The sequence below is a fragment of the Pristis pectinata genome, chromosome 15 (genome assembly GCF_009764475.1).
Source record: "Pristis pectinata isolate sPriPec2 chromosome 15, sPriPec2.1.pri, whole genome shotgun sequence".
In the NCBI taxonomy this organism is placed as follows: domain Eukaryota; kingdom Metazoa; phylum Chordata; class Chondrichthyes; order Rhinopristiformes; family Pristidae; genus Pristis; species Pristis pectinata.
In genome coordinates this window covers 33,087,699-33,111,308 of record NC_067419.1, presented here as the reverse complement: position 1 = coordinate 33,111,308, position 23,610 = coordinate 33,087,699, and the positions used below count along the sequence as shown (strand labels likewise).

Genomic DNA, 23,610 nt, shown 5'->3' with positions numbered 1-23,610 from the left:
AGAGTGGTTGGGGCATGGAATGCGCTGCCTGGGGCAGTGGTGGAGGCAGGTACATAGGTACAATTCAAGAGATTACTAGATAGGCATATGGAGGAATTTAAAATAGAGGGATATGTGGGAGGAAGGGGTTAGATAGTCTTAGGCCAGGTTTAAAGATCGGCACAACATTGTAGGCTGAAGGGCCTGTATTGTGCTGTACTGTTCTATGTTCTATAATGGTATATCTTTGCTAAGCTTATCGGGATGCCAAGTTTCTTTAGCTGTTGGTGCTAAATGGATTATATAGCAGCAGCTATCTGTTGTATTTCTCACTAATATTTGGTTCCACTAAAGTCAATGGATGCAAATATAAAGGAAGCAATTCAAATGATTGTTAATATTGGACTCTCATTGAGGACCAGTAACTGCATTTGAAATTCTATCAATAAAGTTTAGAAAATATTTTTCGAAGGTGAAAATATCAGATATTTCTCTTCTGTTTTCAAAACTGAAATTGCAAGCCAGCTTATGGAAAGTAATTAGATATTAGCTCCAAGCATTGTTCGTAGCCATTCCTCATTAAGCTGCCATTAGCACACAGGGCAATGCACTGGCTAATGATCCTGTGCTCTGCCTCAAACCAGAAAGGTCTCATTCAAGGTAACCTGCCCGCAAGTCAGTTTTAAATTATTAAATTATATTGCAGTTGCCTACGTGCCACAATATAAAAATCAGGTCACCTCCTGCAAGCATATGTTTGCTGTAAAATGATGGTAAAGAAATCCTTCCCTCCATTAGGAAGTCAATCTGGGCAGCTAGTTACTTTGCACATCTGAAAATAAAAGGTAACTAATGAATCACAGTCATGTTTATGGCAAAGGACATTGCGTTAGACCAGAGTAATGAAAAAAAGCTTGACTCATCATGTTAATTTGAGGCTGATATAGCATTTTAGCTTGCTGTTTTCTGCAACTTTACAAGCATTATTTTTCCATTCATATCAATTCATAATTCAACATATTCTGGCATATTGGGGTCAGGTGGAGAGGAAGTATGTCAACCATTATCCCCTGTTCACAGAAAAGAAGTTCTGTGCTTTCTTACTCCTGTCCTCACTTACTTTGGGCTATCGAACTGCAGGCACCAAGCTGGAATATTGGAGGAGGGGCAAGGTTTCCATTTCATTGGATTAATGCTTGGTAACTGTGGTGAAAAGTTACAATAGCAAAAGGGGCACTGAGGAGGTAGAGACAGTTTGTGAGGCAGCACCCACCCAGAACGTGTTTCTTGCCCCAGAAGCACACTATTGATCCTTAGGACCCCTTCCAATAAAAACTTTAAATGGTACCACTATTGGCTAGATCACAATCAGATCCAAGCTAGAATGGATACTTGGACAAAGGTATTCAATGTAAAATTTTCATATTGAAAGGAGCTTATTTGCTGAAACATGGAAGTCCTTTGAGAGCCTAGTTTTTCACTGATGCCAGCCGCAGCATCACCATGGGTTAGCATGGTTGCAGGACTACAGACCCTACGCCAAGTTGATAACAAAAGTGGCTTTGCTGATCAGGGACAGTGTCACAGCTGTAGAAAGGGAGGGTGTCCTGGAGGGATCATCTACTGTATCAGTGTGGTTGGAAGTCAGAAACAGAAAGGGAGCAATCACTCTATTGGGAGTATTCTACAGACCTCCTCCCCCCCACCCCTCCAACATTGAGGAGCAGATCAGGAGGCAGATTTTGGAAAGGTGCAAAAATAACAGGGTTGTTGTCATGGGTGATTTCAACTTCCCTAATATTGATTGGCACCTCCTTAGTGTAAAGGAGATAGATGGGGCAGAGTTTGTTAGGTGTGTCCAGGAAGGATTCCTGACACAGTATGTGGACAGGCCTACTAGAAGAGAAGCCATAATGGACTTGGTACCAGGCAATGAGCTTGATCAGGTTTCAAATCTCTCAGTGGGAGAGCATTTTGGAGACAGTGACTATAACTCCTTGAGCTTTACCATAGCCTTGGAGAGGGATAGGAGCAGACGATGTGGGAAAGTATTTAATTAGGGGAGGGGAATTATGAAGCTATTAGGCAGGAACTTGGAAATGTAAATTGGGAGCAGATGTTCTTGGGGAAATGCACAACGGAATTGTGGAAGTTGTTTAGGGAGTACTTGCATGGGGTTCTGGATAGATTTGTCCCATTGAGGCAGGGTAAGGATGGTGAAGGAACCATGGTTGACAAGAGATGTTGAATATCTTGTCAAGAGGAAGAAAAAAAGCTTACCTCAGGTTTAGAAAGCAAAGATCAGACAGGGCTCTGGAGAGTTACAAGGTAGCCAGGAGAGAGCTTAAGAATGGACTTAAGAGAGCCAGATGGGAGCATGAGAAGTCCTTGGCGAGCAGGATTAATGAAAACCCCAAGACGTTCCACACATATGTGAAGAATAGGAGGATGATTAGAGTGAGGGTAGGACTGATCAGGGATAAAAGAGGAAACGTGCCTGGAGTTGGAAGAGGTAGGGGAGGTCCTTGATGAATACTTTGCTTCAGTATTCACCAATGAGAGACCTTGACGCTTGTGATGATGGTGTACGCTGATGGCTGACACGCTAGGGCATGTCGACATGACGAAAGAGGATGTGCTGGAACTTTTGAAAAACATTAGCGTAGTAAAGTCACCAGGGCCGGAGGGGACATATCCAAGGTTATCACAGGAAGCGAGGGAAGAGATTGCTATGTCTTTGGCGATGATCTTTGCATCCTCACTGGCCACAGGAGTAGTGCCAGATGATTGAAGGGTGGCAAATGTGGTTCATTTGTTCAAGAAAGGGAATAGGGATAACCCTGGGAATTACAGACCAGTGAGTCTTAGTTCACTGGTGGGCAAATTACTGGAGAAGATTCTTAGAGACAGGATTTATGGGCATTTGGAGAAGCATAGGCTGATGAGGGACAGTCAGTGTGGCGTTGTGAGGGGCAGGTTGTGCCTCACGAGCCTGATTGAATTCTTTGAGGATGTGACAAAGCACATTGATGAAGGCAGAGCAGTGGATATGGTGTACATGGATCTTAGTAAGCCATTTGATAAGGTTTCTCATGGAAGGCTCTTTCAGAAAGTGAGGTAGCATAGGATCCAGGGAAACTTGGCTGTGTGGATTCAGAACCGGCTCAGCCAAAGACAGAGGGTGGTTGTAGATGAAGCATATTCTGCCTGGAGGTCGGTGACCAGTGGTATTCACAGGGATCTGTTCGCCTTGTACACCTGCTCTTTGTGATTTTTATAAATGACTTGTTTGAGGATGTGGAAGGGTGGGTTGGTAAATTTGTAGATGACACAAAGGTTGGTGGTGTTTTGGATAGTGTAGAAGGTTGCTGCAGGTTACAACAGGACATTGATAAGATGCAGAGCTGGGCTGAGAAGTGGCAGATGGAGTTCAACCCAGATAAGTGTGAAGTGATACACTTTGGCAGCTCGAATCTGCAGGCAGAATATAAGGTTAATGGCAGGACTCTTAGCAGTGTGGAGGAACAGAGGGATGTTGGGGTCCACGTCCATAGATCCCTCAAGGTTACCACGCAGGTCGATAAGATTATTAGGAAGCCGTATGGTGTGTTGGCCTTCATTAGTCAGTGTATTGAGTTTGAAAGCCACGAGGTACTGTTGCAGTTCTATAAAACTCTGGTTAGACCACACTTGGAGTATTACGTTCAGTTCTGGTCACCTCATTTTAGGAAGGATGTGGAAGCTTTAGAGAGGGTGCAGAGGAGATTTACCAGGATGCGGCCTGGATTGGAGAGCATATCTAATGAGGATAGGTTGAGTGAGCTGGGGCTTTTCTCTTTGGAGCGAAGGAGGATGAGAGGTGAGTTGATAGAGGTGTACAAGACGTTAAGAGGCATAGATCCAGTGGACAGCTAGAGACTTTTTCCCAGGGCGAAGATAGCTAACATGAGGGGGCATAATTTTCAGGTGATTGGAGGAAGGTATAAGGGGAGATGTCAGAGGTACTTTTTTTTTTACAAAGAGAGTGGTGGGTGCATGGAAAGCACTGCCAGCAGAAGTGGTGGAGGCAGCTACATTAGGGACATTTAAGAAACTTTTAGATAGGCACATGAATGATAGAAAAATTGAGGGCTATGTGGGAGGGAAGGGTTAGATAGATCTTAGAGCAGGATAAAATGTTAGCACTACATTGTGGGCCAAAGAGCCTGTACTGTGCTGTAATGTTCTATGTTCCAAAAGCAATGTCTCAACAATGATTTAACAACCTTTATGAATGCAAGCACAACTTCTATTACAGCTATAACAATTGCTCAAAACAAATCACAGTTATAATCTAACAAATTAGTAATTTTAGCAATTACCAATACTCTCATCAATAATTTATTCATTTTGCACAGAAGTATACAAAAACACTTTGTCTTACAAATTATTGTGCTACTTGCATAAAATGCTCTGCAATATTTGCAGCAAAGTTATACCATCTAAAATAGTCATTACCATTCAAGTAAGTGGAGCTCTGTGATACCCCATTATTTTGATCATTATCTACTGTCATCAGAGTTTAATTATTGATTGGAAACAACATTGATTTAATATTTTGTTGGTTATAAATATTCTCTTGAACATTGTAAGACTTTGGGGGGGGGGCGGGTGGTGGGTGGAAGAGAAGCTTCTTTTAATTCTTCCAGAAAAAAATAAATGATCACATCTTAGAAATTACTGTTGGTGATGCTAGTGGATAGACAATGCATATGCATGAATTTTCTTTGTCTGTTACTTAATTGAAGGCACTATCCACTTAAACTAAATGTGTTAATGCATTCATTAAAGAGTTAGGAATATTAGATGAATGTGCTAAGTAACCATCTGCCAATATTGCCAACTGTAATTTTAAATGGACATGCTTTATTTTTTAAGCAGTTAGGAAATCTCATTGACCCAGATAATTTTACTTTGTTTCTGAATCTGTTATGATTGACAGGTGTAATAAATGGCAATTGTGTGCCTCACTGTCACATCAGTGCCTCAACAAATGAGGTCAAACTATATGTGAACAGCAATACAAAGTTTGTTCAACCCATCCACATTCAAAATGGCTGGCTTGCCTTACAGTGGTCCACCAGATTTAGTTAATTCATTGTTTTAATAATGATAGGTTTTAGAGTGTGACAGATTATTAACAGCAATACAACTTCCTTGAATGTCAAGCACTGTTAATTGAAAGGAAAACTTCCATGCTCTAAATGAATCCTATTTAATGCAGGAAACACCAGCAGTGATTGATCAATATGGAAAGATTGTTAGTCTTTTGTCCTCAATTCATATTGCATTGCTTGTTGCTGCTGAAAATTATATATGAATTTAAGTGCCATTAGGTGCTTTCTTTAAGAATACAGGATAATTATTAACAGACATATGTTGAATTGCTCAGAAAAATGTGCTAATTATAAAAACACATCATATTGACATTAGTAACTTCCCTCTATCTCATTCAACATTGATAAAATGATCATGTGATCATTGTGACACTGTTAAAATAGTTGCTGACAGCTGCAGTTATGCTGTAAGTGGTTGTTCTTAGTAATTCTATTAAAAAAACCTGCTTTGAAGCTGATATGATACCTGATGAACTGTTAAATGTTAACTTATTCATAGAGATATGATGGTAGAAATTCAACTTCAGAAGTGGCACAAAGGAGGAGAATGCAGATCAGGCACCTTTTATATTTCTTACTGATTTTTCCTTACAAAAGCCAATGGAGAAGTGAGCAGTGCGGCAGTAAGCTTGGAGGTTAGAGTGCCCTTCCAATGCACTATTACTTCAGCCTAGTTTAAAGTCACATTTTAAAATGGTGTGGAGTAAGACAGTGGGAGAGGTAATGGCATCTGTCAGATTACCTGGAAACCCCAGAAAAAAGGTCAATGGTAGGTGAAAATGAATGTTTTCAGATACATGGATGAATAAAACTTTCAAACATGGTGGAGTCAGGCGATATGTGTGGTGTGCTGAATGTATACTTTGTATCAGTGTTCACCAGGGATAAGGATCAGGAGGAATGAGAATTCGGGAAGATGTTAGTCTGGAACATGTGTATATCAGAAAAGAGGAAGTGTTAGAGATATTGATGCACATTAAGGTGGACAAATCCCCAGAGTCTAAAGAAATCTATCCCAGGGTGCGATGGGAAGCAAGGGAGGGAAACAGGGGAGTCATCAATGTCCTGAACCAGCACCTCTCAAGGGGCTGGGCAAACAATCTATTGGCACCCAGTCTGCTCAACTATTATTTCAACCTATGACCTTTGTTATTTCAACCTGTTTACACCTTGGAAGTGAGTTGGTTGGCAGATTACAGCTGTCTGGACTCTTGCTATTTTCACCCTTTCCCTCAGAGCAATCTTAGCAGTACTGTGTTCATAATGAGGAGCAATGTGAGTTGGGGAGGGGTTGGGTTGTGCAGTGGGCCAGTTTACTGTTCCTGCAAAACAGAGAGCTGGGTACTGATTTCATGATTGCTTCCTCCCCCCTCAGTTAATCTTCCTCCTATGCTGTGCTGTCTTGCAGTATTGAATCGTGTGCGTGTGTGTGTCTATATATGTACACATATAAGACCTTAACATGTCTTGTGAGAGAGTGTGAATTTTTTCAGCATTCCTCATGGTCTGGGGATTCTCAGTTCTGAAGGAGACAACTCCGGCCATCTCGTGTCAGGCTTTTCCTACGATCGCCCAGGCAGGTCTATTTCCCCAATCCTCACCCTATCCTGACACACAAGACCTCGCTCCTATTGTGCATTTCATGCACCAAGGTCTTAAGTCCCTTTCTGAAAATCTCTCCTGCTGCCTCTCACTCCTCCAATGCACTTTGTTGCTGATTGGCAGTGTGTCTTTAAGAGTTGACACCTTTATGTGATTGCTGTATAGCCAAGTGTCAGCAGCTGTGTTCAATTGAGCTGGTCCCATTGTAAACTGTGCAAGACCCCTCTTAGCACTTCTTTCTGTGGATGTAAACCAGCTTAGTGCTGTTTCAAATGTCATTTTGACCAATTTCACCATTTATTAACAGGGTCTTATTTTGGTACTAACCCTTATTGCAATGATGTCAGGCAAATTTTGGTAATACACAAGCAAATCAATTAAAATATACGCAACAGTCTTTATTGTCAATAGAAAACAAAGGTAACCAAGTACTGAAATAACTTTAAACCTTTCTACAAGTTGCTGAGGAGCAAGTGCTGATGCAGAACTCACAGAGAAGAAAAATGTGTTTTCAGCTTATCACTTGATGACAGGAGCTATTATCAAACGAGTAGTGCATATAAATGCCATCTGGTTAACATGTTTTCCCCCTTCCTGTCTAGCAAAACACTAAAATTTAAGATCATGTATTCAACCTCCTTTCTCAGTCTCCTGAAGATGACTGTGCGCCTGTTCCAGTTGACATGCTCCCTATTTAATGCTGTAAGACCTCTTTGTGGTAGCTCCATGTTGGCTACACAGTGTTTTGAAAACCAGCAAAAATCTTTTTGACAACATATCTCCATTTCAGGCATGTCAGCCTTTTCATCATGTTCATTGCCTTTCATCTGAGTATCAAGATATTTCTTTTTACTAAAATTAATGTCAAGAGTTAAACAAATTACCAAAAAGAATGAACATCTGAAACATTGATAATATGAAGTTTTTTTTAAAAAAAAGTCAGGTCAATTGCACCATTACATTTTCTTGCATAACCCCAGCACTGATGCAACCATGTATTTTATTCCTTGCATGCCAAGTTCTGCACCTGAAGCAAGAAATCTTATACTCAATTCACACTATGCAGCTTGTCATATTAAACATCATTGAAGGAATACTGTTCAACTCTACTTATTGCACTGTGATCCTTGTAACATTTCTTGTTATTATAAGGAGGTTTTTTTGATGAGGTATTCAGTAGACGTGCTATCATTTTTTCCTTAACTACCTACAGACTGGGATGATTAATAAACAGGTGTCGCTGTTCCTTTTAAAATTATGCACATGTTTCTTGGCCTACTAAAGGGCACCCTTTCTTGCCCAGTGCCTTTTTAAAAGTTCAGACCCATGCATTCTTACCATGTGTTTACAAAATGCTTGGGATGGTCAGTTGTGCCCTTCGGCAATTAGATTTCCTGCCTCTTATAAAAATGTTCAAATAAAAATGAGCTGGGCGAAAACAAGGATGGCTAAATTAGTCCTTCCTTGGTTTGACAGATGGACACATGCAGTTCATTTGATTAATGGCTCCATTCTTAAACCCCAGCATGCTCCATATACATACCAAGCCTCAGTGGATTAACATGTCTACTCATCTCCAGCTGTAACACTGCAGGGTTTTTCTTTCAGCCAGTAAGTTAGATATCCTGTCATCAATACAAGTTTGGCATTATGTATTTGATTGTACGCATGTCACACGAGATAGATACAGATCGCTGAAGAGATATTTTTTGGGTTGGATCATGCTTGATCTGGCCTACACCTCGTAATCACCTCCTGCACCATCCACACTAACTAACTGTAACCTTGCGGGTCCAATTGAATGAGAGCTTGCTTCCACAGCCATCCCACAAGGTGCAGCAGGGTGTGAGTGTATATATGCCTTGGGCAATGAATCCTTCGGCCAGGCTCACAGACTACCCAATAACTTCTAACAACTCTCTGCTGTCAAAGACCATTAAATTGCTTTTAAATGTCTGCTGATGATCAGTGACACTTAAACAGGTCAAAAGTTTTGAATATTTATTAAATTACTACAAACAATTTATTTTAAAAGACATTACATGAATTAAAAGCATGATAATGTTTCTAATTGTTTCCACCATTCTCTCAGATTTCCTGTATCTGCATATTTTTCTTTTCTATTACCTGACCAGGTAACTTTGCAGGCAACAAATGCTACTGAATTTGCAGAGGCACCAAACAGGCATTGAATACCATTGTGCATGTCCTGATGCCTTCATGCATTAAGTAGATCTAAAAGGAAATCACAGTCTTCAAGGTCAAGGCAGTGTGCCCCTGTTGCACTGTAGACATAAACACTGCACAACACAAGAGAATTTTAGGTCTTTGTGTGTGTACATTTCTAATGTTCCTTTTTCAGAGATTGTGTGCCTTGTGCTTTTAAATTACTGTTCTTCAATGAAAATATTAGAAATAGAGCTAGCTACAGTTATTCTGGTTCCCAGTTTCCACAACCCCATCCAAAGGGCATTATGTCGACAAGTGTCACAGTGCTATTCATCATAAGTGAACCAAAACTGTCATCAGCTGCAACTGAAACAGTACAGACCAACAGACATGGTGCCTGCATGGTGCATATGGATCAGCTACTCAGAGATAAACTCAACAATCCATCATGGAGATTACCTATTTCATTCACGGTCAGTGAAATCCCCTTTCGTTCTTTTATACTTAGACAGTTTAAAAGGATTAAGCATCATTGAAATATAATATGAAATCTTTCCTGTCAAACACACTTTTGCTTTTACCCTTTTGTTTCAGCTGGAAGACAGGATTAGTTTCACTTCATTGCTATGCACTTCTCTCTAATTTACTAAAGGACCATGATGGATCCTCTGATTAAAAAAAAGATTTGGCCTTTTAACCTTTAACGACTATGGACTATTACAGCTTATTTGTACGGGATCATCGTGTAACTTTATCAAGGAGCTTACAGGCACGACCAGGCATCTATGAGATTTCTTTGACACATATCGAAAATCATGCTTATTTCATTCACATTAAGACCCATCAAAATTCACAATTCCTGCTTAAGACACACAGATGAAAGGCTGTGTACTATTTGATTACATTATTAGAACTGCCTATCTGGAAAACAAATGGAATAAAGAATGAAATCACATATACTGAACACTGAATATAGCGTATTGCATTCTCAGATGAATAATTGTATGAGCCACATAACAATACATAAATATATATATTTGTAGAAATCTTATTAGATTATAGCTGGAGCGTAACTTGCTTGATGGGAAGGTGACCTTGGGCCTATGACACTTAAAGCCTTCAGCCACTAGGGTTTTCCCTCACATCTGTTGTATGTTAATTGATAGAGATTGATTGCTATGATAAGCCAACATTTGCAGTCTCAATGTATCATACAACTATAAGGACAGTTGAAGGAAAAATTGCAGATTTTTTTTCTGGCAGCTTATATGTTCCTATGGATGTTTTATAATTTATTTAAAGGATGAGTAGCTGAGTTAATCAGACCAAGAGCCTCCTGGGTTTGATGCCTGGCACGTGCTGAGTAATCTAATCTCAGGTCGGATATTGATGGAAGGGCCACAGTTGGTCTGAGGCCCCTGTGAGGAGGGAATCCCAGTCCTCGACAGCAACTGTGAACTTTGACAAAGCAGATCAGCTTCAGCCATGATAAGACCCCCTGCCATGCTTGAGTAGCCTGACAAGCTGTATTATCAAGGCTTCCTGGGGTGGAGTGCTGATGGGAATCAGAGCATGTGGACTGGATGTGACATAGGCACCTCAGCTGGAGGAACAGGGGTGTGGGGGATGGGGGGTGTTCAGCAAAGACAGGGATGAAGATAGTAAAATCAGAATTTACATTTTCTGCCACATTTTTTGAGGAATCATATCAGTCCCTCAGGTTACATTGAAAAATAGTGCCTCATTAAAGTTCCGCATCAAAATATTTATAGATAAATTAGTGACGCTACCAAGTTTAACATAGATGTTCTCAAGAGGCAGCTAGGTACTGTTTGCACCAATACCCAATGCTTTGAAAGCTAGCCTGAACAATCATTTTTTTTTGCTGTAACATATTTTTGAAATCATAACTGCAAACAAATGGAGCAAAGCAGCTGTTGCCCACACCGAGGGGGTGCAGTTTTTCAAAGGCCAAGAACAAGGGATGGGCAATTTGCCATTCACTACACTGCCCCATCACATTGGTATGTGTCTAAATTGCTCTCAGCATGACACCAGTGCCTGATGTGGTTTATATTGGCTTTGTCACAAAGAGCACAAACAGGGCTAAACATACTCTTAAGGTCAGATGCAACTGCTGAAAACCAGCATAACTGGAAGGCAATTAATACAATTATTATCAGTATCCGCACGATAGCACCAAAAAAAAGAGAAATTCATTGAAGGGATAATTTGATATGCCTTTGCTTCCACACAGGAAATTATGGACAGTCCACAGCAGGTTTTTTTTAATGTGTACTGAGTGAGGCCTTTTCTCAAAAGAATGAGCTCACCGTTAGCCTCTTAAAGTGTAAATCCTGAATTAATCTGAAGTGGCTTACCTTGTGAATTAATGAGATGAGCTGGCACAATCTGAGCCTGCGATCTACAAAAACATCATACACAGCAGAAATAGCCAGGACAGTCACACCCTGCTCCTTCCAGAGCATACTGCAGGCTGCACACGTGAAGCTTCCAAACAACCAGGGCCAGCTCCACAGGGAACGTCCCCTGCAATCACAGTGCCGTATGTAACACATTAAAGACAGGAGGAAAAAGAGCCCAGCTCCGACATCTGCTCGTCCTACAATTCCTGCCACTGCTTCAGTGTGGATCGGATGAGCAGCAAAGAGTAGGCCTGCGATTAACGTCCACTGGCCGTCGCCAAACAGTAGCCGGGAGAAGTTTGTGAAAAAGCCAGTGACGGCACTATGCAACAGCACGTTGACAAGATGAAAACTCCAGGGATCCAAACCTCCAAAGGCACAGTTAAAACGGAAGGAAAGTGTACACAGAGGCCGGTAGGACTTGTGGCTGCCACTGTGTGTGAGCAGGGTTCCCCAAAAGTCATTATAAAAGATATTCACCCACGGCGTTTCTGGAAGTAGATCTGGGTTGGCTTTAATGGCTCGGCTATAAGGAAAAATAGAAATAAAATTAATTACTGCACCAGAAAGTCATAACAATTTAATAGCAGATCTCCAATCACATTTCTTGTTGGTTTATAAAGGTCACCAATTTCGTAAGTGAACAACCAGTACAAGAACATAAGTGCTGTTACTGTAGCTTTGTTTTTTCCCCCAAAGGTGATGAAGCTGGATCTCATTAGAAAACAATTATTTTACTCCTATTCCACTTTTGATTTGTTTGCCTTATTCACTCTTCCTTTTCCTAACAATAAGCTAACAGCATGCTCCTGAGCCTGCTATTCTCGATGACATATTCAAAATGTGGTCTTTATATATGTAGGAATAGTGGGAACAAATTGCCTTGTTTTATGACTAATGGACATTGTGGATTTAAAGAATTGCATTTGATCACTGAAGAATTGCTAAAAAAAAAAGTAAAGATATGGATTGGAGCAAACTTGTGCAAAATGGATGAACCTGCAGGCTGGACTATTTTCAAAGTTGTTCTCTCCAATCTTCCCCCTTGATATACTTGAGCTCAGCCAAAACTTTACTGCTTGTATCGCAACTCATGCCAAGTCCCTTCAACCATCACCCTATCTACTTGTGAATCTGCAGATGAAGTTAATGGAACCAAATTCCAACAGGCCTGCAAAGGAGCTTGTTGAGTATTGTTGAGTAGGGATGTAATTCCCAGCAACAGTCTCAGAAGATTTCAAACTAAGTGCGAAAACAAGACAACACATTTGATCAAAGTATGAAAACATAGTTGCTTAAAATAAGGAAAGCTAAACGTTAGCACTAATGAAAATATACAGAATGAAATATTGAAGTAGCAGACACATAACAATTCTAATTAGAAACTTTAACTGACGAGAAATTCATTTTTAATTCTCTGTTGATTTTAATGAAGTTTTCAGGTCAGAGCGACAAGTTAAAAACAAAAACTGCTGGAAACTCTCAGGAGGCCAAGCCACAGACATGCTGAGAGTTTCCAGCATTTATTTATTTCAGATTTCCAACATCTGCAGTTTTCTTTTGATTTTCATTAACAGATCAATCTACCTTCCAAATGTTCTCCAGTTACTAAAATATTCCATAGTAAATAAATCAAACAATAAAATTTTCATGAACAAATAGGAGGGACAAACTACAATTCATACATTTATAGAATATTGCATCTCAATATGTTAAAGAACAAAGAAAGTGTGGTATTGCCAAATTGCATACAGCAGTTCCCACAAACAGCAGGTAACTTACCAGATAATGAGGTTTTCATTTTGAGTGGAACTCCAGAGCAACAGGGGAGAGTGGGTATTGCTATAAGTTCTGAGTCAATTAAAGGCAGGGACTCATTCAGTTAATGCCAATGTTCTGTGAACACTTTTGTTGGGTGCAGAAAACTGACCGCCCTCTGGACTACAGATATAATATCAAATTGCTCTATAGAATGTGGTGGAGAGTGGCTTGTGTGCAGGGGTGGAATTATATACAGGCCCTAAAGTTTTTGAGAGCCCACCAGTAATATTAGCGCAATAACAACATACTGCTTATTTAACCTGCTCTCTATACAACCTGCCTCAATGATTATTGCACAATGCCTGGCAGAAACAGGTCTACATTCCAGGCACACTCTACCAATGGTTCTCAAACTTGTGTTAGGGTCCTGTGGATGTGACAGAAGTATAGAATGTTTTATAAGTTATAAATAAGATCTTGTTCTGTGGTGCTTAATGGTTCCCCTTCAAGATGCAAACTATCCCAGCCTGGAAATTTGTTGCTGTGCCATGATCATCTTTGGATTGAAATGCTGGACCTCCCTATCCAACTGCACTGTGCAAGCGAGTCCATTCAACACACAGTCCACTGTGCTTCAAAAAGGCACACCACCTCTGTGAGAGCAATTAGGGATTGGCAAATGAAGTATACCGAGGAGAAATGTGAGGTTGTCCCCTGTCATAAGCAGAATATTACTAATAAGGTACAAGACTACTGAATGTTTCTTCAGAGGGATCTGGGGATTCTCGTACAAGGTTGACAAACAGACACAGCCTGTAATTAGGAAGACAAATGGAATATTAGCCTTTATTCCAACAAGAACCAAAGACAGAAGTATGGACCAACATCCTCACTGACTCATGAGAGTCCCCTGATCCAAGACTGCTCAAACTGTTGGAAAAATATACAGGGAGGCGTGGAGCACTTCAACTCTTTTTGACAAGTGTATGAGGTAACGCACAGACAGAGGAAGGAGCACAAAACGATTCAGGCAGTCCATCTATCCACCCCATTAAGATGCATCCGCTCCACCTGTGGCAATCAGTGGATCCTTTGGGGTCAGCACATCAGAACTCACAAGAGTCAGAGTGGAAGTCATCCTTGACCCCAAAGGATTTCCTAAAAAGATGATTGGGTACAGTTCTAATTTCCTTACTTAATAAAGAATATACTTGCCTTGGTGGCAGTAATGTCAAATCATTTCTGGACTGAAAGAGTAACTGATGTGGAAAGATTGAGCTGATAAGATAGACACTGGAATTTAGAAGAATAAGAGATGATCTTATTCAGATATTCAAAATTGTGACTGACGTCATGATATAGATGCAGGGAGGATAATTACCTCTTATGAAGGAATCTAGAACTAGGGTGCATGGTCTGAGGTGATGTGTCACCCAGTTAAGATTCAGAAAGGATTTCTTCTCCTGATGGGTCAAATCTTTGGAATTTTCTAACTTGGAGAGCTGTGGAAATTGAGACGTTAAGAATATTCATGGCTGACATTGATAGCAAGGAAAAATAAGGCATTCCAGTGTAACGAAGATCAGGCAGAAAAGTGGTGGAAGTCAAGATTTGATCAGCCTTGATCTTATTGAATGGTGGAATCGCTTACTTCAGCCACAGTTAATACAAATGTTTGCCAAATCCTGCTAATGATAGCACAATGACAGAGCACATGGTGCTGCAAAACCCGATTTCGAGTGTCATCTGCGTGGAGTTTGCACATTTTCCCCATGAGGATGCTCTGGTTTCCTCCCACATCCCAATGACATGCTGGTAGTTTAATTGACTTGTGAAATTTGGTGGTGATTGATGGGCACGTGAGAGAGAATTAACTATCGGGAAATAAGTGGGGGAATAGAATTGACGGGAATGCCATGAGGGCTGGCAAAGACTTGATGGGTCGAAAGACCTTCTTCTAATATAAACTACGTTTTGCTTTGAAGAATGAACCGATATTTTGAAACTTCCATTTAAAAATTCCCCATTAACAAAAAATGTTTCTTGTTAAGGGACGAAACGCACTCCTCTGCACTCGAGGGAACCAGCAAGCCAACTGATTCCACATCTTAAACTTAACTATATTCAGTCTCCAATCTAATGTCATGACTAACCTGCTTGAGTACCCAAAAGTGGCAATGTAATATCAGCTATTCTGATTTACTTCCCGTCATGCCAAACTAAGAAGTGCCTCACCATTGTCCTCCATGAACAAAATATCCATATGGAAAAATGAATAAAAACCCATGAATAAGGCAGCAAAAGCTTTGCCAGCGATCCAAAGCTAACAAAAAATAAATACTGGAGTTGCAAAATGTATGCTTAAAGTAGCATTTCAACTCAATATTTTTTGAAATTTTGGCCTTAAACTGAAAAGGTTAATGCTAAAATGTAATTTTATAATGCATCTTGAACAATGCTGATTATGGGACAGAGTCTTGGTGAAAACAGAAAACACTGGAAGAACTTGGCTGAGTAAAAAGCATTTGTGAAAAGAGAAGCCAGTCAAGGTTTTAGGTTGAAACATTGATTGGTTTCTCTTTCCACAGATGCTGTTTGACTGGCTGAATTCTTCCAGCATCTCCGTTTTTGTTTCAGTTTCCAGCATCTGCAGTTTTGTAGAAGTCATTCCCTAGCTGCAGAGGACAGTCAGGCAGCTGTGAATATATTTAAGATGTGACACACATATATATTATTTAGTGCATTAGTATTGTTTAACATGTATTCACATTTCAGTCTCAGTATAAAATTCCAGTGACAGCAAACTCTGTTTTTTCTGAAGGACTTGAATGTTGGTTGCACCCATACTGAGGGGAGGAGATCAACTGAAATAGGTCTGCCTGCTTCAATGAAAGCATTGAAAAGTCCAGGGAAGGAGAACTGGAGGCCTGGAAAAGGAGTGACCCCTCTGAAGTTGAGTGGAGGGTTGGTGATGGAGAAGATACCTGCTTCTTCTTGCTCCATAGGCATTAAAAAAAATTACTTGCAATAAAAACAGAAAGAGAAACAAAAGGACTGTAGATGCTGGAATCTAGATGAAAAACACAATGATGCTGGAGGAACTCAGCAGGCCAGGCAGCATCCGTGAAGAAAAGCAGGCGGTCAGCGGCACGGTAGCGTAGCGGTTAGCACGACGTTATTACAGCACCAGCGATCAGGGTTCGATTTCTGTCGCTGTCTGTAAGGAGTTTGTATGTTCTTCCGTGTCTGCGTGGGTTTCGTCTGGGTGCTCCGGTTTCGTCCCACATTCTAAAGACGTACGGGTAGGTTAATATGGGACGTTAAAATGGATGGCGCGGACTCGTTGGGCCAGAAGGGCCTGTTACCACGCTGTAAATAATAAACATTTCGGGTCAGGACCCTTCCTGACCCAAAACGTTGACCACCTGCTTCTCTCCAATAAAAACAGAAAGCATCAGAAAAACTCAGCAGTTAAGGCAGCATCTAAGGAAGAGAAATAGAGTTAACATTTAAGGTCAATGATATTTCAGTTTTCATTACAGATTTCCAGCATCAGCAGTTTTTTGCTCATCATTATGTAAAATTAATAGCTGCAAAGACCACTGACAGATCTTGCATGAGGCAAGCCTGACTAATGCTAATGAGTTATTTTGGTTTTAGGGTGCAAATTTGCATATTTAAGCAGCCTTATGCCCGTTTTAGCTGTCTACCCAAAAATGATTCCCAAAGCACTTTCTATTGTCAATGCCTGTGGTGATCATCACAGGTCATCCGCTGCTAAATTGTCGTGATTTATAATGAACTTGGAACCAGAATTGTGTGGGCAATGCAATAACAATTCCTAGCCCACATATCCTCAGTCACCATGAGTGCCTGAAGCATATGTTCATCACTACTTTACTGAATGTAAACATAAATGTATTATTGCAGTGCCAATAATGTGTCACTGTTCTGTTGCAAATTTCCGTCTCACCCTGAAAACATTCTGGCAAGATAATAGGATTTTTTTTTTATTTATATATAAACTATAATTCAGTTTTCATTGAACAACAGCAGCTTACTCAGATATTTTCCATTATATCTGCAGTAACATCAGGATTGGTTTCTGTCTATTTATCCAAGAAAAAGAACCTTATGGGGAATGCACTAGAAATACTCAGCAGATCAGGAAGCATTTATGGAGAGACAAACAGGTATCATTTAAATTTCATGACTTTTCATCAAAACCCTTCATTAGATTCTGCTGAAAGGTCATCAACATATAAATAAATTGTTTCCCTTTCCCCAGACATTGCTTATCCTGAGTATTTCCACTGATTCTGGCAAACACGATCATGTTTGCTTCCTTTGATGCCCATTAATAAAGTTAGAATGTTTTGTTAACAGCATCATCGTATGAAATTTAGCTCCAGTACATTGGGCATAGATTTCATTTCCCTTAAGACATTAAGAGGTTTAATTTTGGCAGATGGAAATTAGCAAAGCAGGTCAACACTAAGTGTCCAGTAAAATTTAGCATTTTAAATGAAACCATTGCCTGTATTTAAGAGCTGTTGATTCATTTTCAGCTATATTGAATGTTCTGTAGGAAGATTACCACCCTCAAGTACCATAGTAACCTTTGTTTCACCTTATTTAATGCATCTTGGTCGGAGTCTAGTTTCGCCCTGTTGAACTCCACCAACATGTTGGGTTTTATACGTCACTTGATTTGACTTTTCAATGTTAAGGAAAGTCAAGCAGGATAGAAAACAGAACCCTGACCCACTGGCATTAATTTCCTGTCTAGTGGGAACAGTTAAAATGAATCCACTGCAATGAAACATCATCCAACCAACACCAGAGTTTAATTTTGTGATGATACAAAACTGCTCAATTGTATAGCAAGCTAATTAAACTGATCTGGAAAGACCACAAAGATAAATTGTTTAAAATGTAAAAGGTCACTATCCTTAAGTATTCCTTTATGTCAGTGTTTTCTTGAGAGCCACTTCAAAAGATGGGAAAACAGAATTCATTTCATCCCTTAGGTTCCTTTAAGACACAGTAGTATTATAATAAGTCTGCTGCTCTACCTGTTATTCCACCCCCACAATAATATGTATGCTTGGCCTAATCCATGCTGGCAGGACAGAATAAGCATTCAAAACAGCAGTTTTTACACAAATATCTTACACTTCTCAGAAATGGAGTTGAAGCAAATCATCTTTGACTCCAAAGGACCTCCCAAAAAGTCTCTATTGTCTAGAATCAGTTCCATCCACATCGTGGGAATGAATTTCAGAGAAAGAGCAGAACATTATTGTGTTCTAATGATAGTGAATGCTAATAGCTTTACTAATAATTTTACTGCAAAATCCAGCCTACATGTGTAATAACATATGAATTAGGAACAAGATTAAGCTCTTTAAGCCCATTCTACCATTAACCAGGATCATGATCAACCTTCTTCCTCAGCTCTATTTTCCTGCACTGTCCCCTTATCCTTTGGTTGCTTTTATATCCAGAAATCTATTGATCTTTGTTTTTAAACGAACTCAATGACTGAGCCTTCCTCGTGCTCTGGGGCAGCGTACCCCAATGTTCCATTATCCTCTAGGTGAAGAAATTACTCCTCATCTCCATCTGAAACAATTTACCCTTTACTCTGCAACTTCCCTGGTTCCTCAGCTAGGGGAAGCACCTTCTCTACATCAACCCTGTCAAGCCCTCCAAGAATTTTGTAAGTTTCCAAGAGACCACCTCGTTCTCCTGAACTTTAGAGAATACTTAAAGCTCTCCTCAAAGGGTTGTAGTACCATAGCTTTATTGTACAACCTTCACACTCCCAACCAAGGATAAATATCCAGGCAGTGTCAACATACTTCCCAACATCATCTGTTCCCTTTCACAAAAGTAATCCTAAAGAACCAACTGTAGAGAAGTTTATACTGTGCACCTTCTGGGATTTGGATTGTTACCACATGTACTAATTACGTTTAGGATCCTTCAGCTGGCAAGAAGTAAATACTTGTATTCCATTAATCTGAGCAAGATTTGAATTTAGCTTCAACGATGAAAAGGTTTTAACTTATTGCGCAGTTTCTCCCTCCATCACTGAATTGAAACCATGGCTGGATTTTGAGATCAGCAGCAAAGGAACAGTGGCAGCTATTCATTAAACTTGCACATACCCACAGACTTTCTACGTGATTTTGCACTGAAAGTTATGTGCTAAGGGAGTTATTTCAGTGCAGCACCACAGGGAATCAGAGACCTTTGTGAGCAGGATAAGCTACTAATTAATTTGCTTCAACCAATCAGATTGAAGAATCATTAACAAGGCATGCAGGGTTTGAACCAGAAAGTGTCAATTAAAATGTTTCATTCAATCCCAAATCATGTACAGAAAACAAAGGAAAAGAATGGTGAAATTGGGAGATAAAAGTAACTGAAAATAATTTTCCCTTACTTCTTTTAATACTTCAAGGAAAGTAAATGTCTATCTAGACAAATGATGCAAACAAAGTGGTTACTGACATTTAGCACAGCAATAAAAGTTTGGTTTCGTTACAAAGGAGAAGCACTGAATTTTTTGCTAGTGAGTTTAGCACATCTATCATTTGCACAACAACTGCACAACCTTCCATGAATTTTAAGGCTGTACCTTTCAGTAGGTCATTACTAAATGAAAAGGTGCATGCAACTCAGACAACAACCTCCCGATGTCCATGCTCAAGTGCACATATGCAGCTGCCGGAAGTTGCTGTCCAATTTACACTTTAACAATGGTGAGTGCTAATAGTCTCACTGTTATTTTTACTGCAGGCTCCGAGCCCATATTTTTATGCCTGGGATTCCCTAGGCTGAGTTCCTGACCGTGCCATCAAATGGGCCAACAGCTGGAGGGGGAAGAGGGAAAGGAAAGGAAATCTTAAAGCAATTCAAAAATAACTAGCAGATAAATGGCAAAGGGTGAAACCAGTTACTGGATTGTTTCAATACGCTCAAGCTCAATGAATTCTCAGCTGATATTTAGTTGAATATGGCTCTATAATATCTTAGTTCATAACAGAAATCTTAGGGATTTTAAAGCACTGGTCAGATGTCAAAGCACATGAGACAGATATAATCAATTCAAGATGAGCAACTCATAATTAATGGAACATACATTTTATGCCCAGGGAATAAACAATATTTGTGTGGTTTAGCTCCAGAATTTCTCACCATGTGTTTCTTCTCACACAACATAAGCACTGAAATTTTAAGCATCAGTGTTGTTTTTAATTTCAAGTCCCCACCATAAGCTTTGAAAAATTTATTAATATTTCACTAATTCTTCATATTTTAAATTTCCTTCTACTTCTGTAGCTCGAAGTCGGTACTTATATTGATATTTCTTGTTCAGAGCCTGTTGGATTTGCTCAATGGCTCTCCCCTAGCTGTAAAAAGTTTCAAAGAGACTGATGCTGGATGTAAAACGCCTTTATTACCGTGAAGGAAAACACATGCGGTGATGCTGAAGTGTTCATCTTTGGCAACGTGCTATTGTTGATGTGCCTTCAAGCAAACTTCAATTTTTCAGATGTCGTAATCACATGTGTTTAATAGCTGTTCAGGTCAGCTTATAGCTGAGAAGAAATTTATTGGGTTGTAATTTTCAATTTATGCTGTTTCCTGGAAGATGTTGTTTGGTTACCAACAATGAAGAACTCCACGGAAAGGTGCTCATTGTGACCTGCAGCTGAATCCATCAATTATTAGATGGAAAACCATTAGCTTCTATTGAAAATAGCCCAGCTTTTATAATAAAAAGCAGCAAAGAGGTCATCAATGTTAACAAAAAACAATTTACACGAAGCCAAGTCTTCTAAACAGCAAAGAGATAATAACCAAATATCATTTACTTTAGTAATGTCAGGTAAGGGATAAATATTGGCCATCCAATGGGGCAACTTCAGCAGCATAGCAATCCCACAGTAATGCACTGAAAGGTCAGTTGAGATTGTGTGCTCAAGTTTCTGGAGTGTGATTGGAACCACCAATCCTCTGTCTAACCCTACCACTAAAGCACAGCTGCCACCTGTGATATTCAGGTGAGTTACTGTTTCCGTCTCAGAACTGAAAGTATAATGACTTATCTATATTAGGAAAAATCATGTGATGCATTTTTTACATTATGGTACACAGAATTTTGTAATTTTCTTCTCATTATCTTAATCCAAAGTATGTTATTTTAGTGTAAACTCATTCTGGTGCACTCAAAAGAGTCCTGGCACACGACAGATATTTTCCAAAAATAGGTCATGTTTGGGATCATGGGAAGCAGAGCTCTGTCCATGGGAGCAGGCTTTCACACAAAGCACACATATTGAACTTCGAGAAACAGGACGTTCAATGGAACTGCATGAGCACAATTCAACTTCTGAAGGGTTTGAGAGGCAGACACTGTTCCAAGAAGGGACAATCTCCAGGGGAATCAGATTTAAAGTAAATTAGCAAAATAACCATGGGCTGAGGCAATCATTTTACTAAACTCTGAGTTGTTCTGATCAAGCACTGCCTGAAATGTTGGCAGAAGCTGATTTAGGATTAAACTTCTGAAGAGAATACTTGAAGGGGAAATGTTTGTACATGAGAAAGGTATAGAGGATGGGAATAATTGAACAGCTTTTGCAAAGAGCTGACACATGGAAAGAGTAGCCTCCTTTTGTCATTCTATGATAAGAGCCAGAGAATCACTGTTACATTTACTCTCAAGCTGCACCTGAGGGGCTAAACATTCAACGTAGAGTTGAGGCAAAGGATTGTTGATGTGATGGCTTACAAGCTACACCAAGTGGTTGTCATTTTTGTCCATTCATCTGAACTGATGACTACTAATATTTTGATATTAATAGGCACCACAGATAAAAATGACAACCATTCCATGCTGGCAACTTCAGATATTTTAATATATCAGTAGTTTCAGTGTCTGGCTAACCATAAAAAAGCAAACAAAATACAGAATAATGCAAACATCTCATGCTGGGCAGCACTACAAATTCTTTTACAAAAAAAAAATATGCATTGTATATCATAGAGAGATTATGATCTTAAGTAGGGTGGATCTGATTTCCTTTTAACATAGTTCTGAATCGCAATTACAGCCCGTTGATATTTTGTTGGAAATATGGATGTCTGGATTAGACCAGTTGGGGAAGTGTGCAAGTGCATTAAGGAGCCTCATTTGGTGATTGGGAAGTCATTGCCATGTTCCCCTCGGTCTTATTCACACAAATCAGGGGGCTGTATCTTATGTGAATTCAGAGATACTGTGATTTGGGATTACTTTCTTTAGCATTTTGACATCCTATCCATTTAGTTAATGAAAATACTGCTGCAAAGTATTATATCTGCTTGCCATCTCTAACTTTAATTTACAATATCACTGATAACAGATTTAAAGGAGTCTGTGCTGCTCTTGACAACCACCTATTTCCTAATACAATCATAGAATCGTCATAGCATACAAGGGAGGCCATTTACCTCATCGAGAAATTCTTAATAGATCAATCCCATCAGTCCCATTCTCCTATTCTTACTTGATGGCCCTGCAAATTATCCCTTTCGAAAGCTCTGATCATAGAATCATAGAAATATACAGCACAGATATGGGCCCTTCCAGCCCAGCTCATTCATGCCAACCGCAATGCTTACCTACACATCCCATTTGCCCTCAAGATTGATTTTACTTCTACCGGTTCTGCTTGTCATAAACTATTAATAATGTCTTGCTTAAAAACATTTTCTTAACACCCCTTGTAGCTTAGGCCCAAAGTTTTATATCTGGGTTCCCTTGTTCTTGAATCTGTTAAGGCAACCTTCCCTCTTTTCTCTAACAGTCAAGATCTTGAACATCTCTATCCATTCCCCTGTCAACTTTGCTCGAGGAGAACAGTCCCGTCGACTCAGGTCTATTATTGTGCTGAAATCCCTCATTGCTGGGACCACATAAGCCCTGAGGTAGTGAAGTGCAGGAGCATGGAGGGATTTAAGAGGTTAGAAATGTTCATGGAAATGAGAGCCAATATAAGTCAGCAAGAACAGGAGGTGGTAAGAATAGGTGTGCTTAAGACATCAAAAGCAAAGCTTTGGATCAGGTACATCATACAGATGGAAGATGTCATCTGCATGCTGGAAACAAACCAAATCTCTACAGATAATGTTGTCAAGGACAACAAAAAGGAAGAGAGCCAAGGATGGATCCTTCAGGAATTACCATGACTATGCATGGAGCAAACAGAAGCATTTAGTAGCAATGCTGGACTAGAAATTAGTCATCACCTTGAAAGACATCTGCAGCAACTGGTTTTCATCAGGCCAAAGAATGTTTTGATCGAGGCCCTGTCACTGGAAAATTCAATATCACACCACATGAAGGCATTGCATGTAAATCAAAGGCATTACACACTTGGTCTGTAAAGGCAAGGTGTTAAAGAGTTGTAGGAGAAGAAAAGCGTGAGGGGGGAGAGGGAACGTCAAGGATCAGAAGTGGG

At 39.9% G+C, this 23,610-nt stretch overlaps 1 protein-coding gene across 2 annotated transcripts in view; it reads right to left on the bottom strand.

The window, feature by feature from the left end:
• Positions 1-23,610, bottom strand: part of LOC127578303 (protein O-mannosyl-transferase TMTC2-like) — a 149,020-nt gene that overhangs the window by 82,293 nt on the left and 43,117 nt on the right. For both annotated transcript variants that reach the window (XM_052030173.1, XM_052030174.1), the window contains exon 2: positions 11,288-11,858. In XM_052030173.1, coding sequence (XP_051886133.1) covers positions 11,288-11,858 — 571 coding nt within the window. The remainder of the gene's footprint in view (positions 1-11,287; positions 11,859-23,610) is intronic.